Source organism: Plodia interpunctella, chromosome 30, assembly GCF_027563975.2.
Source record: "Plodia interpunctella isolate USDA-ARS_2022_Savannah chromosome 30, ilPloInte3.2, whole genome shotgun sequence".
NCBI classification, from domain to species: Eukaryota; Metazoa; Arthropoda; class Insecta; order Lepidoptera; family Pyralidae; genus Plodia; species Plodia interpunctella.
The window spans coordinates 2,965,142-2,992,528 of record NC_071323.1 but is presented as its reverse complement, the minus strand read 5'-3'; the positions used below and the strand labels follow the sequence as shown (position 1 = coordinate 2,992,528).

Sequence of the window (27,387 nt, the reverse complement as noted above, 5' to 3'; positions counted from 1 at the left end):
CATACACGATCAGATTGTACCCAATTTAATCAGCAATCAAATTGGGCAATCAGATTGTGTCGTGCGGAAGGAGTTTAAATAAAACAATTAACTTGTTACAGAAAAAGAGTTACACAAAATTCTCAAATCAATGGAGGACAAATGTGGTCGGACCTCTCTCTCTATCTACCAGAGCTTCAGGAGCCGCGAGGGGGACGGAGAAACATCTGGTTCAGTCAAACACACGGCCAATAGGAAACGAAGCAACCAAATCGCTAAGGAGCTCAGCGATATGGTCACTTATGTGCAGGTAATAAAGGTTATAATTGTGACAAATAGCTAGCAACAGACAGACGGTTGTTCAAGTCAATGTTATGCAGAGTAAATTGAGTGATTTCCCTTCGTACGAGGACTTTACAGTCTTAGGACTGTCAATCTAATCTAATACCACTTAAGTAAATTAATTTTATTGCATTATCAGTCGCAAATTAGTATTTGTTTTCATTAAATTTTAATTTTCATGAAATATATAAATCAATAATTATATAAGGACAAATCACACAGATTGAGCTGGCCCCAAAGTAAGTTCGAGACTTGTGTTATGGGATACTGACTCAACGATACTATATTCTATAACAAATACATATATAGATAAACATCCAAGACCCGGGCCAATCAGAAAAAGATCATTTTCCATCATAGTCGTATTTTCCTCATGGCTGAGGGGCGTGTTCATTACGTGGAATGAAACACACACAACAACTTTCTTGGCATTATTAATGTAGTGGTTTGCCATGCCTTCACCATTTCACACACAAGTTAATAATCAACCAGTGTGCAGGTTTCCTCGCGATGTTCTCCTTCACCGGAAGCAAGTGGTGGTCGATGAAAACTACTATACATGAGTCAGATTGGTGTACAAACTCGTGTGGCACGAGTAGTGTTCGAACCCGGGACCCGAAAATGGTGTGAAGTGAAAATGCAAGCAAATCCACACTAACCCCTCAGGTTACATGAATGAGTGAATAATTTTTCATTCATTCATTCATTCGTTCGTTCAATTTTTTCATCGCCAGGCAATAAAATTCCGTGGCCTAAATCCGCTGTCGCCTCGGAGCTCGATGAAGCACCAGAGCGCCAGCACGAGCACAAAAGACAGCACGTCCGCGCCGAGCAGCAGTTTTGAATCATCCGAGAGTAGTGATAGCACTAACACGGTAATTAATGACGAGGAACAATTAAACACGAGGCGATTTACAATCACAATCAGATAATATGTACAAACATGTACAGGGAGAAATAAAATATTTTATTATTTATTTTATAGACAGACACACAGACATACACGTTGAACTTATAACACCCCTCTTATTGCGTCGGGGGGTTAAAAAAAAAACAATTATATGCCATTTACACGAGGCGATTTTTCGATCGGTTTGCCATTGCCTTTTCCATTTCACACACAAGTTAATAATCAACCAGTGTTGCAGGTTTCCTCACGATGTTTTCCTTCACCGGAAGCAAGTGGTGGTCTATGAAAACTACTATACATGAGTCAGATTGGTATACAAACTCATGTGGCACGAGTAGGACTCGAACCTGGGACCTTTCGATCCACAGGCGGGCGTCTTAACCATTACACCACCACCGCTATATACGTATATAGATAAAAACATCCAAAATCCAGGTCAATCTGAAAAAGATCCATTTTCAATTTTGACCTGTCCGTGGTTCGAACTAGGGACCTCCAGTGTAATCCATGATCATTAGGCAACATTTTATTACCTACTAGTTGTTTACCCGCGACTGCGTCAGCGTAGAATAGTTACTTATTACATTACATTACTAGTATGGGTAAACACATAAATCTATGTGTTTACCCATGCTAGATACCAGTGGCGTGGCGTGAAAAAAAACAGAGGTAAAGCCGGACCAAAAACACGGATAACGCGTAAATTTCTCATATACGTACTACGACCTATGTGACGACAAAAAACAATAAAAACAAACAAACCTTTACAGAAACACTACGCACAATACACTCTTGGCAAGTAAAATTTCACTATTTTCGATTTTTTATGTTTCACAATCAAACACAACACAAATCACAACAAATAAATTAGCATAAAAAAACTTGTGCAATGCAAAATGCGCGCGTTAACTAACGAGTGTGACTGATTTTGACAGGACGCTAGGCAGAATCGCTCTGATTGGTTAATAGTTGTCAAGCCAATCAAATCCTTAATACCTGCTACAAAAAGATTGGGAGGCGATTTTAGATCGGGTTATAGGTCGCCGTATATCGACGATTGGTTCTATGTAGTGGTATTAAGCATGTGTGTGTGTGAATTTCATTCATCCTAATTCTTAAAGTTCCCAAAAACATAGGCGGGTTGACGTGACCGAGGCGCTATAGCAAGACCTTATGTGTGCGTTTGTGCGATTTCAAATGCATTGCGTATTTAATATTACGATATTAAAGAATGTCTTTAGAAAGCGCGCAATGTAATTATGTGGCTCACGATAAAATTGTCGTTTTATACTGGCTCGTTTTTAATATTACTATGGTAGGTAATGCGATCGGTCGTCGGCTACATGCCTATAGTAACTAGTAAGAATTTTTCTAAGAGCAGACCGCGGGCGTAAGCTATTATTGTTAATAATAAAAAATATATATATATTAGAATCCGTCAAGGTAAGCCGGCAGGAATCGTGTCGTATGGAGGCTTCGCCACTGCTAGAGATTACTAATTTCTATAAGATCCAAGATTTTTGTATGATAGCCAACTGTGTTTTTTTTGTGTGATAGTTATCCTTTTCGACATTACTTTTCCACACAAACTTTCATTCACCGAATGCTAACACTGTTGTCGGATTTTATACACGTCGCCTGTTAAAGGCGTCTGACATTACTTTCACGATTGATCGATGGTCTTCCTCCAGCAACTAGCCCAATCACAATCGTCGAGCAATCGCGCTCGCTGCCTGAACGCGCCAGCCGTTCACCACCCTTGCTACAGATGTTCATCAGTCAACGAGGCTATTGGCAAGAAGATTTGCAGGAAGCATCCTATGGCTCTAGTAGCTCATACTGAGACGCAACTTGTTAGGACCTACCCGGCTGGGTAAGTGAACAGTGTTTGGACACAAATGCACACATCTACATCAATATTCCAACCAAGAGATGAGGTTATTTAAAAAGTGTGCTTTAAAACAACCGCAAAAAAATGTTCGTTGGGAATCCAGTGAGATTTTGTCAGGTGAGAATTGTATATAAAAATAAATAATACAGGGTTACTGGTATCAAACGCAAAACCTCCTAAAGACTATTTGGGTACGTCGAAACAAGCAACTTTTATTCTACGATTTTTCGTGATTAGCAGTTTTTTTTTTTCATATAAAAATATACAATCTAATTTGCGATTCCACACATGTTAACTGTATGCAATAGCCGAGCGACACGAGACAGTACAGTAGCGTTATGTAGCGGAATCGAATATAGAGTTTAACGTTTTATAGAAACGACATTAAAACTAAAAAAAATATTTTTTTGTATTTATCACGTTTAGACAAAAATCGTAGAACAAAATATGTACCGTATGCGCCTTTGGAAGGTTATGCGTTAGATACCAGTAACCCTGTATAAAGACAAATCACACAGATTGAGCTGGCCCCAAAGTAAGTTCGAGACTTGTGTTATGAGATACTGACTCAACGATACTATATTTTATAACAAATACATATATAGATAAACATCCAAGACCAGGGCCTATCTGAAAAAGATCATCTTCCATCATGACCCAACCGGGGATCGAACCCGGGACTTCTCAGTTCAGAGGCAAGCACTTTACCACTGCGTCACCGAGGTCGCCAATTTATTAACATTGTAGCAATGGAAAATTCCTAAACTTTGCCAACATCCACAACGATACATCTTCTTCTTCATCAGTCGTACTCCACGTGGTTATTACGTGGAATGAAACACACACAACAACTTTCTTGGCATTATTAATGGATTGGTTTGCCATTGCCTTCTCCATTTCACACATAAGTTGATAAGAATCAACCAGTGTGCAGGTTTCCTCGCGATGTTCTCCTTCACCGGAAGCAAGTGGTAGTCGATGAAAACTACTATACATCAGTCAGATTGGTGTACAAACTCATGTGGCACGAGTAGGATTCGAACCTGAGACCTTTCGATCCACAGGCGTCTTAATCATTACAACACCACCGCTTCTTGATACATGCATTCTCTATAATGACACATGTGCGAAATGAATGTTCGATGGAAGCGGGGCGTAGACATAGTAACTAACAGTTTGCCCGCGGCTTCGCCCGCATAAATGCCCTCGGGAACTGACGATAACTTTTATTAATGAACCGATTTTCATGAAACAAACTTTAAATGTTTTGCCGAATTAAAACAAAGCAATCGGTGAAAGTTTTAAGTAAATCGGTTCAGTATTTTCGGAGATAAGCGTGATAATATTTGGGTGAATTTCACGAGCGTTCTGAACTCCGCCGCGGGCCCTCATTAGTGTTTATTAAATTGTACCATACACAGTAATAAATTTAATTATCCTATTTTATAAATAAGTAATGTGCTGGTACAATGTTAATTTTATAAATGTTTAATTTAAAAAATAATTATTCTCCATTAAAAAAAAATGTCGGACACTAATGCAACGCAACACGCCGCGTTCAAACGCACGTGAAAAATTCACCCACATACGTCTGTATGTGTGATCACGCTTATCTCCTAAAGTATAGACAGACAAAAAAAATATAATTTTTTTTTTGCTTTCTATTATCTCTGTATCATCAATTTCAGTCAAAAATACTAAATGTACAGACAGAAAATTTTTACCGTTTTATTATATGTGGCCGTCCAAATCAAAAGGTCTTTATTGCCGTTGTTCGAATACACAATACACAACGGCGATTGTGGCGTAGTGCCGTGAGTGCCGGGCGCCGTAAGGGACGATTTCGATTTGGACAGTTTCTAGACTCGTATGTTTTGTTTAGATGTCCATTAAAAGTCACAATATTTGTTCCAGCCTAAGAATTGACTCATCGAACTTCGACCCCGTAATGTTCTGGTCTTGCGGAGTACAACTAGTCGCTCTGAACTACCAGACTGAAGATGCGGCAATGGCGGTCAATGCTGCACTGTATGAGAGCAACGGTTGTGTCGGTTACGTGAGAAAACCTATCGTTATGTGGGATCCTGGCCACATAGCCTATAGGAGGTAGGGGTTAATCACAATTTCTCATATGATACTAGCTCCTAGCTATTTCCCGCGGCTTCATCCGCGTTATTTTCCCACGGAGACGGGAATTCCTCATTTGATACTAGCTTTTTACCGCGGCCCCGTAATTTTCCCACGGAAACAGTTTGTATATTTGAGGCGGATAATCTCCGAAATTACCGAACCGATTTCAAAAATTCTTTCACCATTAGAAAGGTACGTTATCTAAGATTGCTATAGGCTATATTTTATGTCAAAATTCCCGCGGGAGCGAAGCCCCTGATAAAATCTAGTATAATATAAGTTATAATTAAGATGTATCTTTAATTGATCGCTTTATATTACCAGAATTAATAGATAATACTGTATTAGAGTTGTTAGTTTTCGATTATATGATACGAAAAAGTCTCATACTTAGAAGAACACCTACCAATTGAGTCTCTTGCTATGGCAGTCAATTTTGTATTAACCCATTCTTGTACGATTCACCGACGTTGTGAAACCTTATCTCAGACTTCTTCGATTGTTTCTGAACTAATCAATCAATAATATATAGGGACAAATCACACAGATTGAGCCAGTCCCAAAGTACTCGTAAGTTCGAGGCTTATGTTATGGGATACTAACTCAACGGATACTATATTCTATCCATAGTAATATCATAAAGAGAAAAAAAAATTTTTTTCTTTGTAATGAATAAACTCAAAAACGACTGGGCCAATTTTCGTTTAATTTGGCACAGTGATAGACGAAATTTTCTGAAATATATATATATATATATATATATATATATATATATATGAAATATGATAGGAAGCGACACTGTTCAAGTGAGTTTCTTTCGACATTTCTTCTCCGCACTGGTCGTTCTGAAATGCCAGTAGTTTGTAGCTTGTGAGAAATCACTACTTAATATAAAAATTGACGTGAAAAAGTGCCTGTAAAGGTCTAATTTCTGACTAAATTATTTGATTATGAATTTTGTTGAGCTGACCGGGGACCGATCCCATGACCTCCTGTGTGATGATCATTAAGCCATGGAGGACGTTAATCTGACATTTATCGTTCACAGATTTAACCCCATGGATAAAGAATTTGACGGAATCCACGCAGCGCACCTCACACTGGCAGTCTTATCAGGACAATACGTTGCAGAAAATATATATTCATTCTATAATGCCTTCGTGGAAGTCGAGATATTGGGAGTGCCAGCTGATTGCAGAAAGATAAGGACTAGAGTCGCGAGGAGGAACGCTTTGAATCCTGTCTGGGGAGACACATTTGGATTCAAGGTAAACTAGTTTTGTTACCATTTTCACAAGAGAACGTTCAAATAATCCACTGATTTTGCGTTACATTGAATAAGAAAATAAACGTATTACTAAATACTACTTACAATTTTATGTAATAGAGATATTTCTCTTTGGAATGTTACCAGATGAGAAACTATATGATTGTTATGAGTGTGTAAATTAACAATAAAATCATCTATATATGTAAACTAAACTCACTGTCCAAAACACTGTCCAAGTGACTGTACATCCCCCCCATCGCCGCTTATAGTTTTGACGATATCGGTGGCGCAGTGGTAAAGTCTTTGCCACTGAACCGAGAGGTCCCGGGTTCGATCCCCGGTCGGGTCATGATGGTAAATGATCTTTTTCTGATTGGGCCGGGTCTTGGATGTTTATCTATATATGTATATGTTATAAAATATAGTATCGTTGAGTTAGTATCCCATAACACAAGTATAGAACTTACTTTGGGGCTAGCTCAATCTGTGTGATTTGTCCTAATATATTTATTTATTTAAACATTAGTACCTATTGAGTCTGGCCTCATTCGGTTTGGACACGTTGGGATTCTACTAACGTAAGTAGTTATTACTACGAAACATTAGTATTGTGGTGGTGATATACAGTTACGTGCGAGGACGTGGCACGTAACCTTCCCATAAAGTAGTCGGGAAAACAAATGAGAGAGAGAGAGAGAGAGAGAGAGAGAGAGAGAGGGAGAGAGAATATATATATAATTATTCTATTTTCAGATAAACTTCCCAGAACTGGCGTTCGTTCGTTTCGAAGTTTACGACGCAGATACAAACTACATGTTGTCACAGAGAGTCATCCCATTGCAGTGCCTGAGACCGGGGTACAGACATGTTAGATTACGGTAAGAAACTATACATATATTCAGGGTTGCTGGTATCAAACGCCAAACCTCCTAAAGACTACTCGGGTACATCAAAACAAGCAACTTTTATTTTACGACTTTTCGTGATGCGTAGTTTTTTTTTTTCATATTAAAAAAATACATTTTGATCTGCGATTCTACACATGTTCACTGTATGCAATAGCCGAGCGACACGAGGCAGTGCAGTAGCGTTATGTAGCGGAATCGAACGTAGAGTTAACATTTTATAGAAACGACATTAAAACAAAAAAAGAAGAAAATTTTTGCATATATTACGTTTAGACAAAAGTCGTAGAACAAAAGATGTCAGTCTCTATGTACCTTATGCGCCTTTGGAAGGTTATGCGTTAGACACCAGTAACCCTGTCTGTATATAGGTACATTGGCAATATTTTGTCTACACGCTCAGTCCATGAATCTGAACAACTTTCAGTATGGGAGTAACTCGGAAATCGCGAAAAAAAATCAGATGTTCTATACAACATTAAATAGGTACCTAACCTGTGGAAAATGTATGGATCAGAAAATTTTTTTCGCGATTTCATGGTTGCTTCCATACGAAATGTTGTTCAGTACCATCGACTGAGCGTGTAGATAAAATATTGCCAATGTATGAATAAGACTGGGTATATAAATGTATTAATAATTAAACTAGCGATTTTTTTTAAGTGTCATGGCATGCCAGAACGATGATTTTGCCGACGTCAAGGTTGAGATTGACACGGAATATGTTTCAATATCAATATTGAAACACGGTTCAATGTGTGTAGCCTAAAATATAATTGTATATAAATATAATAATTATACATACTTACAGATATAAGTAGACTAAAAGATTTATTGAAACAAGACGACAGACGAATTACTTAAACATAAAAAAGAAATTATAAGATTTAAGTAAAAAAAGAGGTATATAACTAAATTTGTTTCGTTCGTCGTTCGTGTGTGTCTGTATGTCTGTATGTCCCTGTATATCTTTTTCAGTTCCCCAACAAACCAACCTCTCAATATGGCGTCGTTGTTAATATTCTCGCGTTGTTCCGAAGAGCTAGCCGGCGAGAGCAATAGGGGGGACTTAGAGCCTAGCTCCCCCCACGAAAGAAGGAAGATACACTTCTTAGTTGTCTATGCTGTGGCGAGACACGAACCCTATTCCATATTGAAGGTCACACAGGATACTACAACTAATGAGGCGAGTATTGCCGTCTGCGGATGAAAGAAAGAAAGAAAACATTTATTTGCCAAAAACATGAGTACAAATAGTCAAAATGAATTAGACTTACACGTTTTACCGAATATAGGTATGCAAATATAAATAAATAAAGAGGAGCATGCTATCCACTACAAATCCAAAACAAAAAAAGAATTATAATGTACTTATACTAGCCCTAAATTCTATCCGAGTCTATCATTAAAGAAATCATTTGAAGTTTAATAACATTTATCAGTTAATAAAGACTTGAGGTGCTTTTTAAATAGATTTAAATTTAAGCTTTTATATTGATTTGGAATTTTGTTGTAAATTTTCGGTGCCATACATACTATGCTATTACCAAGTAAAGCAGTTTTTGATGGGTGCATGCATAATCGATAGATATCTCGATGATGACTGAAACAAACGAACACATAGCGCGTAACTAACGTTCGAATACTGTCTCTTTTTTCCATATCGTGTACGCGTCGCGTAAAAAGTTTATTTGTTGGACAAATTAAAAATCCCCCGACTTTAAATATTCATTTCGCCACAACTTTCGAACGGCCGAACAGATTTTCATGAAACATGGCTAAAAACACTCGGGATAGAATCATCTCTTTGACAAAGAAAAAAACTAAACGAAAATCGGTTCATCCGTTTGGGAGCTGCGTTGCCACAGACAGATACGTTAAACTCATGACACCCCTCTTTTTGCGTCGGGGGTTAAAGAACACGAGGTTACACGGAAGCACAATATATTGAAATTCAAATCATTTATTCAGAAATTAGACCTTCACAGGCACTTTTTCACGTCAATTTTTTTGTATATTTCGATGTAAAACACAATTAACTTACACAAAAATGACCAGTTCCCTCTGGCAGCACCCGTTCACGAGTTGACGCATGGGTCAGCCATCGCGTAGCTCAACCATAATAGAGGGAATCTAAGTCAAAGACAATAGATTGACAATTATACAATATATATATATATATATATATATATATATATATATATATATATATATATATATATATATATATATATATATATTGTATAATATAACTCTTCCGTTAATGAGCGACTGACTGACTGAATGACTGACAGACAACGTACAGCCGAAACTACTGGGCGTAGGAAGCTGAAATTTGACATGTAGGTTCCCTGGGGAGTTATGAGCACTAAGAGAGGATTTTTGGAAATTCAACCCCGAAGGGGGTGAAAAACTTTTATATGAAAGTTCTACACCGTTGAAGTTAGTGACTTGAAAATTTGGATTTTGGTTGTTTACAACAAATTAAAGAAAACGTGTTTTAGATTTTTCTGAAAATTAACCCTCAACCGCTTCAAAAGGGGGGGTGAAAGATTATAAAGGAACTAAATAAAAATTTCAAAATTAAAAGCTGAAAATTGGTAAACATACTATTCATCATTAACTATTCTTAAAGAATAACCGAGATTTTACTATGAAAAACAAGCCGCGGGCGATGCCGCGGTCACAAGCTAGTTACCATATGAAATTCAATATGCCTAACAAATTCAAACTTCTGTCCACCGCCAGGCAATAGCCCAATGCCTAACAAAAGCGGGTGTCTGTCGGTCGTCACTCGGGAGCTATGTGTTAGTAGAGGAGGTGCCCTCCAGGGCCCCCACTCAGAGGGTGCTGGCGCCCCATGAGAGAGTGCTGAGGTGCGCCACAGCGCGCGCTGGCGCGAGGCTGTTGTTGAAGCGAGTCGGTGACGACCCCAGCAGCCGTGCCTGGCTCACCAGCATCAGGTATACTTCAGGTTATTCGCCACGAACACACGACCACGCAAGCACAATGACTTTTTTTATAAGTTTTTACAAAATTGTATTTCAAAAACGACCGAACCTATTTTGATGCCCCACGAACTTAAAAACATTCTATTGGCATGTCCTACACTACCTACTTAACTTTTAAATTTCATCAAAATCGGACCAACGGTTCGGAAGTTATGTCGTGACAGACAAACATAGAAAAAATGTATTTTTGCCTCAAGTAGAATAGTAGAATGTTAGACCTCGCCAAAAATACATTTTTTTTAATGTATGTATGTTTGTAACCAAAAAAAAAATCGAAGTGTGATATGCAGCGAACCAATCACATTGCGCTATTGTAACGCAACGACGACCACATCACAATGTGATTGGTTCGCTGTGTCTCACTGCGAATCGACTCGATAGTGTGAAGTGCAAACCCGCTCTAAGCGCTAACGTAACTGCGAACTCACGGAGATGAGAGACAGGAGTAAAACGTTGTTTTTGTCATCGACAGATCAGCATCGACAGACAGACAGAAGGACAAATCAGTGTCAGACGAGGAGTCTGCTCCGGATGAGGAACGACGGCCTGATAACTTTCTGGTCTGTGTTCACAATGTCTCCCATGAGATACCGTACGCCATACTCAAGGTTTGTATAGACAGTCATATCACTTTTTTATTAATATATAAATATTTACCAGTCTTAGAATACGCGACTAAAGAATAACTGAAATTTTTACTTCGATCCCTCTTAAGAACTGAAATTCACGTGTGCGAACCCGCGGGCAAAATCTAGTAAAAAGTTTGTTTAGTAGGTGAACTGATTTACGTCAATTAAAGATCTGATAAGTGCATGTTTTTTTATTTCATCGTGCCAGTCCAGTGATTTTGAAATGTGGTCGGTTAACAATATAGTCATTTAGATAACCAGTCGTTTCGCTACCTTGTAAATTTTAGACAAAGACTTAAATAAATAAATAAATATATTAGGACAAATCACACAGATTGAGCTAGCCCCAAAGTAAGTTCGAGACTTGTGTTATGGGATACTAACTCAACGATACTATATTTTTATAACATATACATATATAGATAAACATCCAAGACCCGGGCCAATCGGAAAAAGATCATTTTCCATCATGACCCGACCGGGGATCGTATCCGGGACCTCTCGGTTCAGTGCGCCACCGAGGTCAACAAAATTTTTTCCCCCCTCCTTACACGTTAACTCCAGCGCAAAATCTCACATAAATAAATATATTAGGACGAATCGCACAGATTGAGCTAGCCCCAAAGTAAGTTCGAGACTTGTGTTATGGGATACTAACTCAACGATACTATATTTTATAACAAATACATATATATATATATACATATATATATATATATATATATATACATATATATAACAAATACATATATAGATAAACATCCAAGACCCGGGCCAATCAGAAAAAGATCATTTTTCATCATGACCCGACCGGGGATCGAACCCGGGACCTCTCGGTTCAGTCGCAAGAACTTTGCCACTGCGCCACCGAGGTCGTCGAGACAGGGACTCAGGGACAGGGATGTCTGAAAATTTGCGTTATGTCAAACAAATTATTGTAGGGGATAACAGAAATTGATACATTCCTTTGTCATCTTGTTATTACAAAATTTATCTCTAAAACTAAAATATTATAATATATTAGGCAATATAGTGATTTTTTAATATATTTTTATTTTTAGATCAAATCTAATATTATAAATTACAGTTTTATTATTAGTATAGATGCGATAATAAGTTTGTTTGTTGCCTCTTCACGCTCTATCGACTCAACCAATCTTCTTGAAATTTTGCATACATGTAGTTTGAAGTATGGAGAAGGACATAGGTGTACAAACATCGAAACAGCTAGGCTCGTGTATTACAGCTACTTTCATAGCATAATGTCCTACGGATTATTGTTATGGGGTAATGCAGCTGACATAGGAAAAATTTTTGTTTTACAGAAACGAGCAATTCGTTTTATTTATGGGCTTAAGCCACGGGATTCCTTGCGAGAATTATTCAAATCGATAAATATTATGACTGTTGCATCTCAGTACATCTTCGACGTACTTATTTTTGTTAAATCTAACTTACACCTGTATAAAACATTGAGCGATGTTAACAGTGTAGTCACTCGTAATAGGCATAAACTTTGTATGAACAGATTCCGACTTAAAAAGGTTAGGCGGTCTTTCGTGGGTCAAAGTGTTAAATTGTTCAATAAACTCCATGTAGAGGCTATTAACTTGCCAATGCCAAAATTTAAATCATATATTAAAAATGCTTTAATGGCTAATGCTTATTACACGATTAGCGACTATTTAAATGATAAAAAACCTTGGACCCTTCCTAAAACTTCCACCTCTCACACTTGATTTTAATATTTTTTTATTATTATTTATATATTTTCTTGACATGTTTATTACATATATTTTGACATTTATTGTAAAACATATACGTGATTTGTGATCTCCAAGTGTCTGAAAGTAACATAGGTATCTATTATGTTAGATTATGAAGATCGAGTATGTCATGCACATTCAAATGGTCAAACCGGTAGCGGCGTCGTGGATCGGGTCGGGAGGTTCCCTCTATTGTGGTTGAGCTTCGCGATGGCTGACTCACGCGTCAACTCGTGAACGGGTGCTGCCGGGGGAACTGGTCAGCTCGATCTTTTATTAAAAGTTTTTTTTTTTGTTTGGTTAATTATACATATATATATAAGTATATATATATTTTCCTTTCATCAGCACTTGATCACAATCATAATATGTTTCAGTATAGCTTTTGACCATGTACTTTATTATGTACTTAATGTTATATTACTGATAAAAAATTATACATAAATTTTTATATAAAAAATGGTAAGCCCTTCTGGCATAATAGGGACCAACACTGTTTGAATGAGTTTCTTTCGGCATTTCTTCTCAGCAGTGGTCGTTCCGAAATGCTAGTAGTTTGTAGCTTTGGTAAACATCATTTAATTTAGATTATGACGTGAAAAGGTGCCTGTGAAGGCCTAATTTCTGAATAAATGATTTGATTTTGATTTTGATACCCTATGTCCTTCATCCCGGAAAAATAACTGTTCCCGTCATCATCATCATCATATCGAGTGTGTCAGATTTTATTCAAGCCGCCTAAAGGCATCTGACATGACTTTTACGACTACTTACCGCCATCTAGTGGCAGGTAGTCGCATACACACTGTTCCCGTGGGGAATTCAAATGGAGCCGCAGGCGTTAGCTAGTGGACACAGTTGCCACAATTTACAAAAATAAAAATAAATATATTTTATGCTTTAAGCATTAACTTCGCCATAATTACATGTTATAAAACAAACTCGCTTCCCGCTGTCTGTCCCTATGTCTTTAAAACTATTTAAATATAGTGTGATTTGAAAGCGTGACTTTTAAAAGATAATTTAATTTGAAAGCGTTATTGGTATTGAAAGGTATTGAAAGGTATTGAAAGGTATTGAAAGGTATTGAAAGGTATTGAAAGGTATTGAAAGGTATTGAAAGGTATTGAAAGGTATTGAAAGGTATTGAAAGGTATTGAAAGGTATTGAAAGGTATTGAAAGGTATTGAAAAGTATTGAAAGGTATTGAAAATTGGTATTGAAAGCGTTAAGGTAGCGGTCGCTGGGAGGCCAACTAGGGAACGTCCTCTGATACCTCGTATTGACAGCAAAAGTAAGCGAGCTCGACGCTGTTTTGGTGGCGAGGTGGAGCATGTAGACGAAGGACGTATATTCCAGCAAACGTGACTTTGATGGATGGAAGCAGCGTCGCATAGGTACGGCCTGCGGCCTGTATTCGGTTCGTCCGTTTCAGCCTCCGAGCTGGCTGGGTGCGGTGCATATGTTCATGTTCATGTGTTCATGTGTTATTGTGATTTATATTATAGATGTAGGCGTATAATTTATTATGGGTTTCGCCCGAGCAAAGCCGGGACGTTCTCTAGTTTATATATAAGTACATTTTTACATAATTGAACAAAGTTTAAAAAATATATATATATTTTAATAAAATGTTATTTTTTTTCGTAGGTACCATTAACAGCAACCGCTTCGTATGTCGTATACCAAGCATTGACGAAAGCCAGATGCCATGACGATCCCAAAAGGTAAATTAAAAAACATCCTATAATAACTAATTTTATAAATGCGCAAGTTTGTTTGTTTGTTTGTCACCTCTTCGCGCTCTATCTACTCAACCAATCTTCTTGAAATTTTGCATACATATAGTTTGAAATACGGAGAAGTAAAAACACACTTAGTAAGTACCTTTAAAGTACCTTTCATCCCGGAAAAATAACTGTTCCCGTTTGAAATTTCCGCGGATCTCACTCAACCAATCTTCTTGAAATATATATATATATAGTACGAAGTGTGGAGAAGGAGGGTACCACTCATCCGGGAGAATTAACGCGGGCGAAGCCACGGGCAAAAGCTAGTAACCTCATAAAATCATCTGTTTCGATCAGATTTGTGCTGGTGGAAGAATTGGAATGGGGCGGTCGTGCCGGCGCTGGTCCTCAACAGCGGGCATTAGCTGACGATGAAGTGGTTTACACAGCTCAGGTAGGCTCAATATGTTAACACAATACACAATTCATTGCATTGTTGTGTTAATTTTTAGTTGTCACATTATGCGAAGTTGGCATTTGGAGAAGTTGGCATTCTTTGCAATTGTCATTACGACTACATACCGCCATCTAGTGGCAGGTAGTCGCATACACACTAGAGAACTAAACTGTCCGCCAGTGTGCAGGTTTCCTCGCGATGTTCTCCTTCACCGGAAGCAAGTGGTGGTCGATGAAAACTACTATACATGAGTCAGATTGGTGTACAAACTCGTGTGGCACGAGTAGGATACGAACCTGAGACTTTTCGATCCACAGACGGGCGTCTTAACCATTACACCACCACCGCTTCAATCAACTATTATTCAACTATCGACCGTAAATTATATAGATAGTTAACGGCAACGCTAGTTTTCATCAAGTTCATGAAAAAAATTTTGTAAACAGGCCGGCTGGAAGACTTTAGGTCGTTTCGTTCTTCAAGAAAAAGGAATTTCAGCGCCGGTCCCTCGGCACAGAGCTGCCATCGCGCGGATACAACGGGGACTCAGCATGACTCGGGGCGCCATCACGGGTAATCAATATTGTGCCAGCTCCCAACTGTACAAATAGTTTGCCAATACACGAATTCGGTATACATTGCTGGTTTTTCAATGCTATTAAAAAAAAATGGTTGCCTGTAAAGTCGGTTTTACGGGCGAAGATTTTACGTGACAACGTCTTTTTACGCGCGCGGCAGACCGATCATAGTTGAGTGGGAGAGAGACGCAAGGCATTCGGCGGGCCTCTCTCTCGTTCGGTGACTCATCGTAACGTTACCGGGCGTTACACTTTTTCATAAGTGACTCCCAGCCGCAACCTAATTTAAGACGTTGTCACGTCAAAATGACCGAGTGGATCGGCGATGGTGTTATATTTATACCACATTTGTTTAAATACAAAGATAATTTATCTGGAAAAAAACATGAGTTTACATAACATGCATAATACATGTTCACAATGTGGTGTTAAAATAAAACTTAATCCCACACGTTACACCGGCTATGGGTATGCAAATTTAAATGGAGAGCATGCTATCATCCCACAAAACAAAATTAAACAAAATTATTGTTGGCGCAGAGGCCTGAATATAGATTGTGATCGAACTGTATTTATAAGGCGCTGAGTTTGTAGATTAGAATTTATTCTTTGGACAACGGTGCGTACAAGGTGTGCGTATAAGATGGCGAGCGACGGAAGTCCGTCGCGGCGCCTCCCTTCCTTGTGTTGCCAGGCTTTGGCCGCAACAATTATACAAAAGTAGCTGAATAAAATTAACATTATGATTATTATATCGATACCTATCTACTGTTTAGATTAATTTAATTTTTATCTGAGTTTATCTTTAAGAAAATCGGTTTAAATTATAATAACATTCATCAATCAGTAACGATCTGGGAGCTTACCATCGTCTCTCAACGCGATCAACTTTACGTCCTAAACTGAACTGCATCGCAAATTCGTACCATCAACTTAATTTTTAGTACGAATGCGATTCATTTTAGGTGCCTAAATTGAACTGTGTTGCATTGGAATCGTTCTGTATATCTAAATGTCAAATGTTCTATATCTAAATGACAATTTCAATTAATTTAATTAAGTATTTGATCTTTTAATGTACACCTACCTGACAATTAGATAAATTATGTAGACACTTTCTAGAATAAATTACAGTATAAATATTATGTAACTTCAGTTGTAAAAAAAACCTATGACAAAAATTTCGTATGCCTTATGGCGGGACATAGAGAAGCTCATTCCAATGTATTATACCTATTATGTAACCTGTGTTCACGAAATAAACGAATTGAATTGAATTGTAAAAGTTGATGGCTGATTTGTGTTTTTAAAAGGTCAATAAGCGATCGTCAGTAAATCACTTGTTTGAAATGCTAGAAAACATCACGTGATTAATGGACGATCCCTAATATCTAGTAGTCTAGTGTCTTCTATATAGAAGTTTTGACTTACTAATTCATGCTACGAAAGGAACGTAGACCTAGAAGCCATAAAATTTACACTACCCAATGTTTGTCAGATTCGTTCTCACACATTCAAACGAACCCGTTGCTTATCCCACTTCTGATGTCTCAAAAAGTATCAGAAGTGGGATGAAAACTCACGAGGTAATCGCAGGGCCCAGGGTGTTTCGAATAGCAGAAAATGCATTCGCAGGAATCGAGTGCGTGATAATAGGATATCTTCAGCGTTCACTCGGCACCGCCCGGCGTCACCAGGACGCTACTCTCAATAGGCCCTTCAGGCACCTTGATCAATATACCGCTCTGGCCATTTTTAAATGAATTTCAAAGATTTATTTGAGCAATTCAAAAAGGTCAGCTCAGCGAATTTTTTTTTGAGGTCAATAAGTGATGTATATGATTTCTAAATTGAATAAAGTAATTTGAGTCGTACTGTTTTGGCTGTACGGTCTTTGCGACTGTGGCCATATATCCTCCGGTTAAGCATTGAAGGTCGACGTAGCGACCAAATGTAAGTTTCGATATTGGTAAGTAGATTTAGTAATTCATTAACTTATAATACAGGAGGCACCGGATTCCCCCTTGGAGGCTCCAGCTCAGAGACTCCAGTTTCTGAAGGAAAACCGCCAGTGCAGGCTTCCTACAGCGACCCAGCACATTGCAGGTTAGCTGTGTTTATTCTATACTTTTATATATTATAAGAAAAAAACAACATTGTAAGAAACAATAATGGTAAGCCGATCTGGCATGATAGGGACCAACACTGTTCAAATGAGTTTCTTTCGGCATTTCTTCTCAGCAGTGGTCGTTCCGAAATGCCAGTAGTTTGTAGCTTGTGAGAAATAACTATAAATATAAACATTGACGAGAAAAAAGTGCCTGAGAAGGTCTAATTTCTGAATAAATGATTTGAATTTCATTTGAATTTGAATTTGAATTCTGTATCATAATTTATACCCGACTGCTAAGGAAGGGTTATTATATATATTTATACAATTAATTTATTATTTAGTTTAAGTTTATGTTGTAAATACTTTTATTCTTATATTGTAAAATGCAATAATAAAAATTAGTTTTAACAGTAAAGTTCCCAGTATCTATAATATTGCTTCATAATAGTATTTATATAAATATATTTTTATATGTTTTTTGTGTTTCAATTGTTACCAAGACGTGTACTTACACATCTTGTTAACAATTGAAACACAAAATATATATAAAACGCCCCCCAAAGCAAGGTGCCCATCACCCAGGCAGCATTCCCGCGCTGAAACGCAATGGAAATTCCCGGTGCTAGAAAGCTACGCGAGCGAGGTTCACCCGTTTGCCTCCCTCCGTCGATTGCTGAGCTCTCTTGCCTCTCGAGTCTTTAGCCCGCGGCTTCGCTCGCGCTAGTTTTCCGGGATGAAAAGTACCTTATGTCCTTCTCCATACTATAAGCTACATGTATGCAAAATTTCAAGAAGATTGGTTGAGTAGATAGAGCGTGAAGTGGTAACAAACAAACTTACTTTAGCATTTATAATAAAACTCCTCTGCTTACGTGTATAATTTATAATGTTTTTACCAAAGCGAAGCCTTTTAATATGTTTAATATATAAATATCTCCTATTTTATACAGCTTGCTATTAAAATTTCAGACGTACCTCGTCAACGCCTTTAGGCAAAGGTATAGCTCGTGCTAAAGGACACTCTGATAAGGACATGAGATCTTTTATGCAGAGACGAACCGGTACCAGAGAGGTATGTTTATTTATATTACTCTATTTTTTAAGTTAAATTATATTAGGAATATGTAGCTAAGTAATATTGTTGTGAAGCGGTTGTGGTGTTATGGTTAAGACGCCCGCCTGTGGATCGAAAGATCCCAGGTGCGAATCCTACTCGTGCCACATGAGTTTGTATACAAATCTGATTCATATATAGTAGTTTTAGTTCATAAGGAGAACATCGTGAGGAAACCTGCACACTGGTTGATTATGGTTGAGACTGGTCGAGTTAGTATCCCATAACACAAGTCTCGAACTTACTTTGGGGCTAGCTCAATCTGTGTGATTTGTCCTAATATATTTATTTATTATTATTAAAAATCTGTGTGATTTGTCCCTATATATTTATTATTATTAAAAACTCCAGGTGCACTCAGAGGGCGAGACGGGGGGTTCGCTGGGGGCGGAGGCGCTGGCGGCGCAGGTCGCGCGCTTCAAGCGGGTCTCCTTGCGGAAACTGAGGGCGTGGCGCTCCTGAGTATGGCAGGTGATGTACCTGATAGTCCCTTCTCTCTTCATAGTCGTATTCCTCATGGCTGAGGGTCGTGGTCGTTACGTGGAATGAAACACACACAACTTGGCATTATTAATGGAGTGGTTCGCCATTGCCTTCTCCATTTCACACACAAGTTAATAATCAAGCTGATAGTACTATTGTACTATTGTACATAATAGTTGTTCGCCGCGAATTTAGACCTCGTGAATATGTTTTTGATGAGATTTTTTTTTTACAAAATTGTAAATATTTCAAATAACCACTCAAACTGTTTTGTTGCCTTGCGAACTTGACGATTCTATTGACAGATATGTATTATGAATTTCGATCACAATCAGAGCAACGGTTCGAAAGTTATCGCGTTACAAACATATAAAAAAATATATTTTTGTCCCAAGTTGATTTGTAAAACTCGCTCGCTTTGCTCGATCGGTCAAGAAGAAACGAAAAACTTGATTATTAACGTTGTGCATTTTTGATGCTACGAATTTTTTACCAATCGCATAAAGTGCGCAACGCCGCTAAACAAGTTTTCACTTCAAAAATTAACAAATTTGTTTTGCCAGCGGCTCCGCCCGCGCTTACTTCTGAAATATTTTCGCGTTACAAACATAAATACATACATACAAAAAATGTATTTTTGTCCCCAAGAATGATACCTTGTATACCGGCGGACTTATCCCATGTAAGAAAGTATCCCATCGCTTTCAGTCAACCGACAATTGATTTGTTTATACATGTCACACATAACATACAGTACATTTAAAACAGTGGGGTATGTTGATTAGTTAAGAGTACCTAGAGAGTAGTTTCTAATGACAATACTGTACGTCGACGTGAAGAGATGAATTGATTCGGCCGCACTGGCACGGTCTCGACAGCTCAGTGGGCAAGAGCACTGTCCCGGATAGACAGGGGCGCGGGTTCAATTCCCGCTCCAGAATTCAGAATTTTTTCATGTCATTATTATTTGTTACTACTCAAAAACCGGCATTGGGTTGAATTTTAAAAAGAAAATTGTATTTTTCTATCCCAGGTATTCCGTCGGCTGGGCTCCCGACTGGCGACTCACCGCGCGTCCCTTTCTTCAGAACTTGGTTCTCTGTGGGACTTCATAAGGATTGATCGCGAGCGCCGCCGCTCTGCGCCCGCAGGTAAAGCAACGATGGCCCAACCTGGAGTGAGATTGGTCGCCACCTACGGTCACCTCAATCTGTATAATTTGAGAAACAATCGAAGTTTTAGTATATTGTTCATTAATTTTACTAGATAAATTACACACAATACATTTTTGATGAGTTTTTACAAAATATTTCAGAAACGGTTTAACCTATTTTGTTGCCCCGCGAACTTAAAAATTCTATCGGCATATCCTACATACCTTTTAAATTTTAAATACATACATACATACATACGCACGCACATCCACACCCACACACACACACACATGTATATATACATACATACATACATACATACATACATACATACATACATACATACATACGAACGCACATCTACACCCACACACACACACACACACACACACACACACACACACACACACACACACACATGTATATATACATACATACACATTACATACGTATTCTTGCCCCAAGTTGAAAGACACAAAATGTTTAACAGCCTAGCTAAATACGAAATTCCCTTTCAGGTAACTACGAGCCCGTACATCCAGATACAAAATCTCCTATAAGACTTGCCAGAGATTTACTTCAAGTTGTCCAAGAAACTGTACTGAAAAGATTTGACGACACGCCCAAAAGATGTCCCTTAGTCAAAGAGGAATCAGACTTAAGTGACGACGAAGAAGATGATAATGAAAGAAGAATAGCTAATTTGATAGATTTCTTCTTCACAATTGTTAAAAGTCAGAAAGACGAACGCAAAGGGAGCGGAGGCAGCTGTTTCAAAAGCGAAGCCAGCCCGACTGACAATCAATTAGATACTTACGTACCAGCTAAAGTTAATACTGAATTGGAGCAAAAAATGGAAACTTTAATCGAGTTTCTAGCTTCCACTGGATGTATGGATAAAGAAGAAGAAGTTACTAACAAGGAAGACAAAAAAATCACTTTAATGGAATTCCTATTTGGGCCGGAAGATAGAAAATGGATAGAAAAACCAATTATAGAAATAAATATCGAACCAATTAACAAAGGGATCAGCTTGTCTGAATCTAATATTAATGTGAAAGACCTGTCTTATATAGACGAAACGCCAAACGAAGAAGGGAACGAAACTTTAGTTGAAATGCTATTGAAATATATGGAAAATTACGGACATAAAGAGTTGAAGGAGCCGCCGAAATCCACGTCGATGACGCCATCTTTGTCTGAGAAGTCCAAATCCGACGTGACGATCAGTAAATTGGAAACGTTCAGTGATATGAGCAAAACTAAATCTGATTCCACTTTAACTCAAACACAAGACACAGTTATCGACAGGGGTGACGATTTAAGATCAGAAAAATCACCAGGTAGCAGACGAATTTCTGAAACTGTTGTCGATTTGAGTAACGTCAAACAAGATTTGGAAAGCATATTTAACGAGGCCATTATGAAAATTTACGAAATCTTTAGGCCTGAGGACGATACTATGTCTGATCAGGAAGACATAGAGAATTTCAATTCGTATACAAAACCTCCTATATTGCAATATATACAATATTTGCCATATAGTGTAGAACTGTCTGACATTATCGAAGAAGACGAGCCATCATCTAGAAAGTTATCTGAAGAGAATAAACTGTACTATATTAGACAATGCGCTGAAGAACTAATAAATTATATAGAAAGGAAACTACAAGATCAATTCGAAGAAGACGATGATGATTCTTCAGACGAGTTTGATATAAGTCAGAGTTTAAAACGATCTTCAATTAGTCTGATAGATCTAAGATCCATACCAGATTTGCCTCCAAGTATGATTATAAAACCCAAAGTAGCCAGAATCGATAGGTCGACATCTACGACAGAAATTTCCGATTCAATATCGGATATATCTAAAAGGATAGACTCTGCTTGCATGACTGATGACACGACATTAACAACTACATCGGATAGAAGTGAAAGGGCGATGGACAAAATTGAATCGTTACACAAATTCTTTTCTAAATCGCGATTAGAAATTATCGATGAGAGTTTAGAAGAACACGGGGATAAATTTAGAAGTGCTAAACCCAATTTAGACACAGAAAGTGATAAAGATCGCAAAGCGGGACAAGCGAGTTTGGATGACGTCGAGGATTTACAGGACGATAATGACTTCGATAAAAATTCTAATATAGGAAACGCTGATGCGGACTCAGTCGATGGAAATGATAATGATAATGATTGAGTGCAATAAATAATTTTATGCGGTAACATTAAATTCAACTGAGAACTCGAAGTGTAGACGCAGCGAACCAATCACATTGCGGGTATGGTTGTCGTCGCGTCACAATGGCGCGCTGCGATTGGTTAGCTGCGTCGTCACACGCGACTCGAAGGTGATATATGTGAGTAGCAAAATTCCACTACACACACAGATATCGGAAAAATAAAAATTCCGATCGAGGAGCTATCAAAAAGATTAAAAAAAAATTATTACATTATTGAATAATCGTTTTGTAACATTTAAATATAAAAAGTTTTGTACCTATCAATTAGTTTGAGGAAAAGAGGCACTAATTGCCTAGTGAACGTATTGTATTATTTAGTGTATGGGTGAGTGCAATTTAACACTATTATACCAATAAATATTTTATAAGTGACATATTTTTATTTAATATAATATAAATAAATGTAAGTACCATAAAAATATGTAATCATTTTGAAAACAAACTTGTTTGTTGGGGGGATACCACGAAACATAAAACACGTAGCGCGCCAATGCGTCCACACGTTCTCTCTTTTTTACACGATATGGTAAAAAGAGACAGCATGTGGACGTTTGTAAAGTGCTACGTATTTGTATGTTTCGTGGTAGACCTTCTGTTATCAATTTACCCATAAAATATATAGAAGTCAATAAATTATTTTTTGTTAAACACATATTATGAATTCAGCAGTTTTATATATATAAATTACTTAAAAAATATATCGTATAATATTATGTATAATACAATTATATAATTACTAGTCACTTGTGGCTGAACAAATAGTGAGATTTTCGTAAATAATATAAATATAAAGTAGAACACTTGAACATTAATATAATCGGTATTATGCGATTGGAAATTTTCGTATATATAAATAAAAGCTATAATAAATTTGAACAAATAATATTCTATGCACATATCTATTGACGAAAGTTCAAATATTATAATAGTTAAATATTTAATATTTAAATTTTCAATTGGTTTTGGGCATGTAGACGAATTTTCATATACTGACGCTTTTAAAAATAAATTTTAACTATCAGAGACTATATATATCTATATATCTGACAAAACCAAAACTGTGAGATTTTTTGAAAATTCCAATCCAATGCATACATATATTTATATATTATATAATTATAGAAAAATTGCTTGTATAAAATATAGAATATAATAGTTTATATACTTACCTAGTACATAATTTAAACTGAAATCATGCAAAATGGAATGTATATGTTTATCTGTGTCATTTAATCAATTGTTTATGAACTATATGATCTTAATATTAATCACAACTGTTGCATATGTTTAAAAGGTCATTAAATTAAATTATTTTTGTCATTTGACGTACTGTGCTGACATTGCATAGAAAATTTATTATTATAAATAAGTATGTCTGTCTGTCTGTCTGTCTGTCTGTTCGGCTTTCGCGGCTAAACCGCTGGACCAATTTTATTGAAAAGACCCCATTCACCCCCCCAAATGACTATAATCGGTGGTGAAATTTTGTATGAAAATCATGTCTGTTCCGCATTTGCACGAAATTCACGCGAGCGAAGCCGCGGGCAATAGGTAGTATTCTATAATTTTTAAGTACAGGATTTTTTTATGTGGCTGGCCATTAATATAAATTGTTTTGAATTTCAAGTCTTTATATAAATTGATTTGAAAAAAGGTCATTTGTATAAATAAATTACCAAATAATTATATATTATTTAAATAAGATAATTATTATAAATGCACATGTTTAAATCTTTTATTAAATAAACACTTGGAATTCAAAACATTTGAACTATTATTTAAATTATATTACGAAATATTATTTAAATTATATAATTAATTTGCAATTTGTATAGGTAAATGCCTTTCTTTCGAGACGACCTCGGTGGCGCAATGGTAAAGTGCTTGCCTCCGAACCGAGAGGTCCCGGGATCTATCCCCGGTCGGGTCATGATGGAAAATGATCTTTTTCTGATTGGCCCCGGCCTTGGATGTTTATCTATATATGTATTTGTTATAATAGTAACTTCATTATATATTCATATATTAAATAATGAATAATGGACAAATCACACAGATTGAGCTGGCCCCAAAGTAAGTTCGAGACTTGTGTTATGGGATACTGACTCAACGATACTATATTTTATAACAAATACATATATAGATAAACATCTAAGACCCGGTCCAATCAGAAAAAGATCGTTTTCCATCATGACCCGACCGGGGATCGAACCCGGGACCTCTCGGTTCAGTGGCAAGAACCTTACCACTGCGCCACCGAGGTCGTCACTTCATTAAAAACAAAGGAAAAAAATCGCTTTAAAAGAAACATAGTATTATATACGTCAAGTGACTGTAATTTAAGGAATAGTTTTGTGTGTGCTATAATAGAATTTATATAATATTGAAAGTTTTATACAATTAAATGTCTTTATTGGTCTGAATCACACCTTTATCTAATTAATTTCATCAATCAATATTTATTTATTTCGTCTGACTTAGGTCTTATATAAATTTATCAGTTAAAAACAACAAAAAATCAATTTGTACAGGGTTACTGGCATCAAACGCAAAACATCCTGAAGACTAACTCGGGTACATCAAAACAAGCAACTTTTATTCTACGACTTTTCGTGATTCGTAGTTTTTTTTTCTTATTAAAAAATACAATCTGACCTGCGATTCTACACATGTTCACTGTATGCAATAGCCGAGCAACACGAGGCAGTACAGTAGCGTTATGTAGCGGAATCTAACATGGAGTTAACGTTTTATAGAAACGACATTAAAACTAAAAAAATGACTTTTATTGTAGACAAAAGTCGTGGAACAAAAGATGTCAGTCTCTATGTACCTTATGCGCCTTTGGAAGGTTATGCGTTAGATAGCAGTAACCCTGTATATATTTATTTGTTCACATTGTCTAAAATAATCTGTGGTGCTCTTTATACCATCACGCATTTTTCCATTTACAATATCGTTAGTAAAAACGTGTTAATTCTATTATGAAAAATACGTACGATATATGTTTTGACGTAACAATTTGCTACCTACTTTAAATTTTTTTTAGATTTGCAACTTTCAAAATTGTTTCGAATCAATTACTTTTTTCTCTAATGTCAAAAACAAAAAGAATATATGGAGCTCATAATGACAGCGATTCCTAATTATATAACTCTAATGAGAACAATAAAATAGTAAATTATATCCTACAAATGCGAAAGTTTGCGAGGATGTATGTGTGTATGTTTGTTACTCTTTCGCGCAAAATCCACTGGACCGATTGTTATGAAATGTAGTAGTAACACGGGTAGAACATAACCTGGAATAACACATGGGGAACTGTTTTATCCCGAAATTCCCACGGGAGTGAAGCCTCGGGGCGCAGCTAGTAATTTATAAAACTGATCAATTAAGATTCAGTTTTATAAGTTACGTAATTAATCGCGTAATTTACTTTTTTTTGTTCTCATTAATGTAATTATATGAGGAATACATTTTGACACCAAAAATCGTGACGTCACAGCGCATCAACACATCACAACTTTATTAATTACGTGATTAATAAATCTGATCAATTTAAAGTTCAAATTGTTCACTTTTTATCAATTACGTAATTTACTTTTTTTTTTGTTCTTTAATTATTAAAGTGACATTTAATTATTGTGTCTGGTTATTTAAATATGTTTATGTATTTATTTCTTTATCCAGTCACGTAAGTACCTATAGCCAATAGCCAATTAATTTTTACTATAATATTGTAAAAGATACATTTTTCGTTAATTAACCAATAATAATTGTATCTTACATTAAAATATATAACCCAAATAACAGATAACCCAAGACGATAACAATTTCACGGGTAAAGCAATTACCGCGCGTGCCTCCAGATGGGTGACCGCATGTTACAAACACGAGCAGTTTGGCTGAAATTATGCAAGATTTTTGTTGAATTTCAAATATTTACATTCAGGTAAACTTTAACCTTAATATAAAACATGATCACTTGTATTCATTCACGTAGAAATGTTGAAGAAAAAAATGGAGACGATAAAGCAGATAAGTGGATCCTGGGCTCCGACGCTCTACGGCGGAGTAAACAACCGGGAACACGTTATACGCTCAAAAGAGAGAGAGTTGAAAGAATAAGAAACTAAACACAGTTTATCTAATTGATTTTACGTAACTTTGTAGAGGTAGGTACATTAAAAAAAAAACTTTTTTGAGAATAAAAACGCTTCCTGGATTTAAGTTTTAAAAAATCAATTAGTTTACTTTTATTTTCCGTTTGATTTTGTTGTTACGTAATTGTGTGTTTTTCCTAAAATTGAAAAGTAAATTATCATAAAATAATAAACTGGAAATAATTATTTACCTCCGACCTCGGTGGCGCAGTGGTAAAGTTCTTGCCTCTGAACCGAGAGGTCCCAGGTTCGATCCCCGGTCGGGTTATGATGGAAAATGATCTTTTTCTGATTGGCCAGGGTCTTGGACGTTTATCTATATATGTATATGTTATAGAATATAGTATCGTTGAGTCAGTATCCCATAACACAAGTCTCGAACTTACTTCGTGTGATTTGTCCTAATATATTTATTTTAAAAAGCCACTGTAATATATAAGTCTGTATACAATTTTGATAATTATTATATACCTACTCGTATATTATGCGGTTTTTTTTGTCAAATATAATATTAAA

General features: G+C 36.7%; 2 protein-coding genes across 4 annotated transcripts in view; one reads left to right on the top strand and one right to left on the bottom strand.

Moving 5' to 3' along the window:
* LOC128682482 (1-phosphatidylinositol 4,5-bisphosphate phosphodiesterase epsilon-1-like) overlaps positions 1–20,457 on the top strand; it is a 157,097-nt gene extending 136,640 nt beyond the window's left edge. For all 3 annotated transcript variants that reach the window (XM_053767183.2, XM_053767181.2, XM_053767182.2), the window contains 16 exons: positions 102–289; positions 1,056–1,196; positions 2,923–3,104; positions 5,037–5,228; positions 6,301–6,520; positions 7,276–7,400; positions 8,406–8,613; positions 10,176–10,390; positions 10,911–11,046; positions 14,484–14,560; positions 14,921–15,017; positions 15,467–15,593; positions 17,605–17,704; positions 18,681–18,783; positions 19,177–19,296; positions 20,342–20,457. In XM_053767183.2, the coding sequence (XP_053623158.1) occupies positions 102–289; positions 1,056–1,196; positions 2,923–3,104; positions 5,037–5,228; positions 6,301–6,520; positions 7,276–7,400; positions 8,406–8,613; positions 10,176–10,390; positions 10,911–11,046; positions 14,484–14,560; positions 14,921–15,017; positions 15,467–15,593; positions 17,605–17,704; positions 18,681–18,783; positions 19,177–19,287 (2,222 nt within the window). In that variant the 3' untranslated portion in view covers positions 19,288–19,296; positions 20,342–20,457. The remainder of the gene's footprint in view (positions 1–101; positions 290–1,055; positions 1,197–2,922; positions 3,105–5,036; positions 5,229–6,300; positions 6,521–7,275; positions 7,401–8,405; positions 8,614–10,175; positions 10,391–10,910; positions 11,047–14,483; positions 14,561–14,920; positions 15,018–15,466; positions 15,594–17,604; positions 17,705–18,680; positions 18,784–19,176; positions 19,297–20,341) is intronic.
* The window catches only part of CstF50 (Cleavage stimulation factor 50 kD subunit), a 38,459-nt gene extending 17,959 nt beyond the window's left edge, over positions 1–20,500 (bottom strand). Inside the window, exon 1 of the mRNA XM_053767199.2 lies at positions 20,378–20,500. Within this exon, the coding sequence (XP_053623174.1) occupies positions 20,378–20,421 (44 nt within the window). The 5' untranslated portion in view covers positions 20,422–20,500. The remainder of the gene's footprint in view (positions 1–20,377) is intronic.
* Between the last annotated feature and the right edge of the window lie 6,887 nt (positions 20,501–27,387).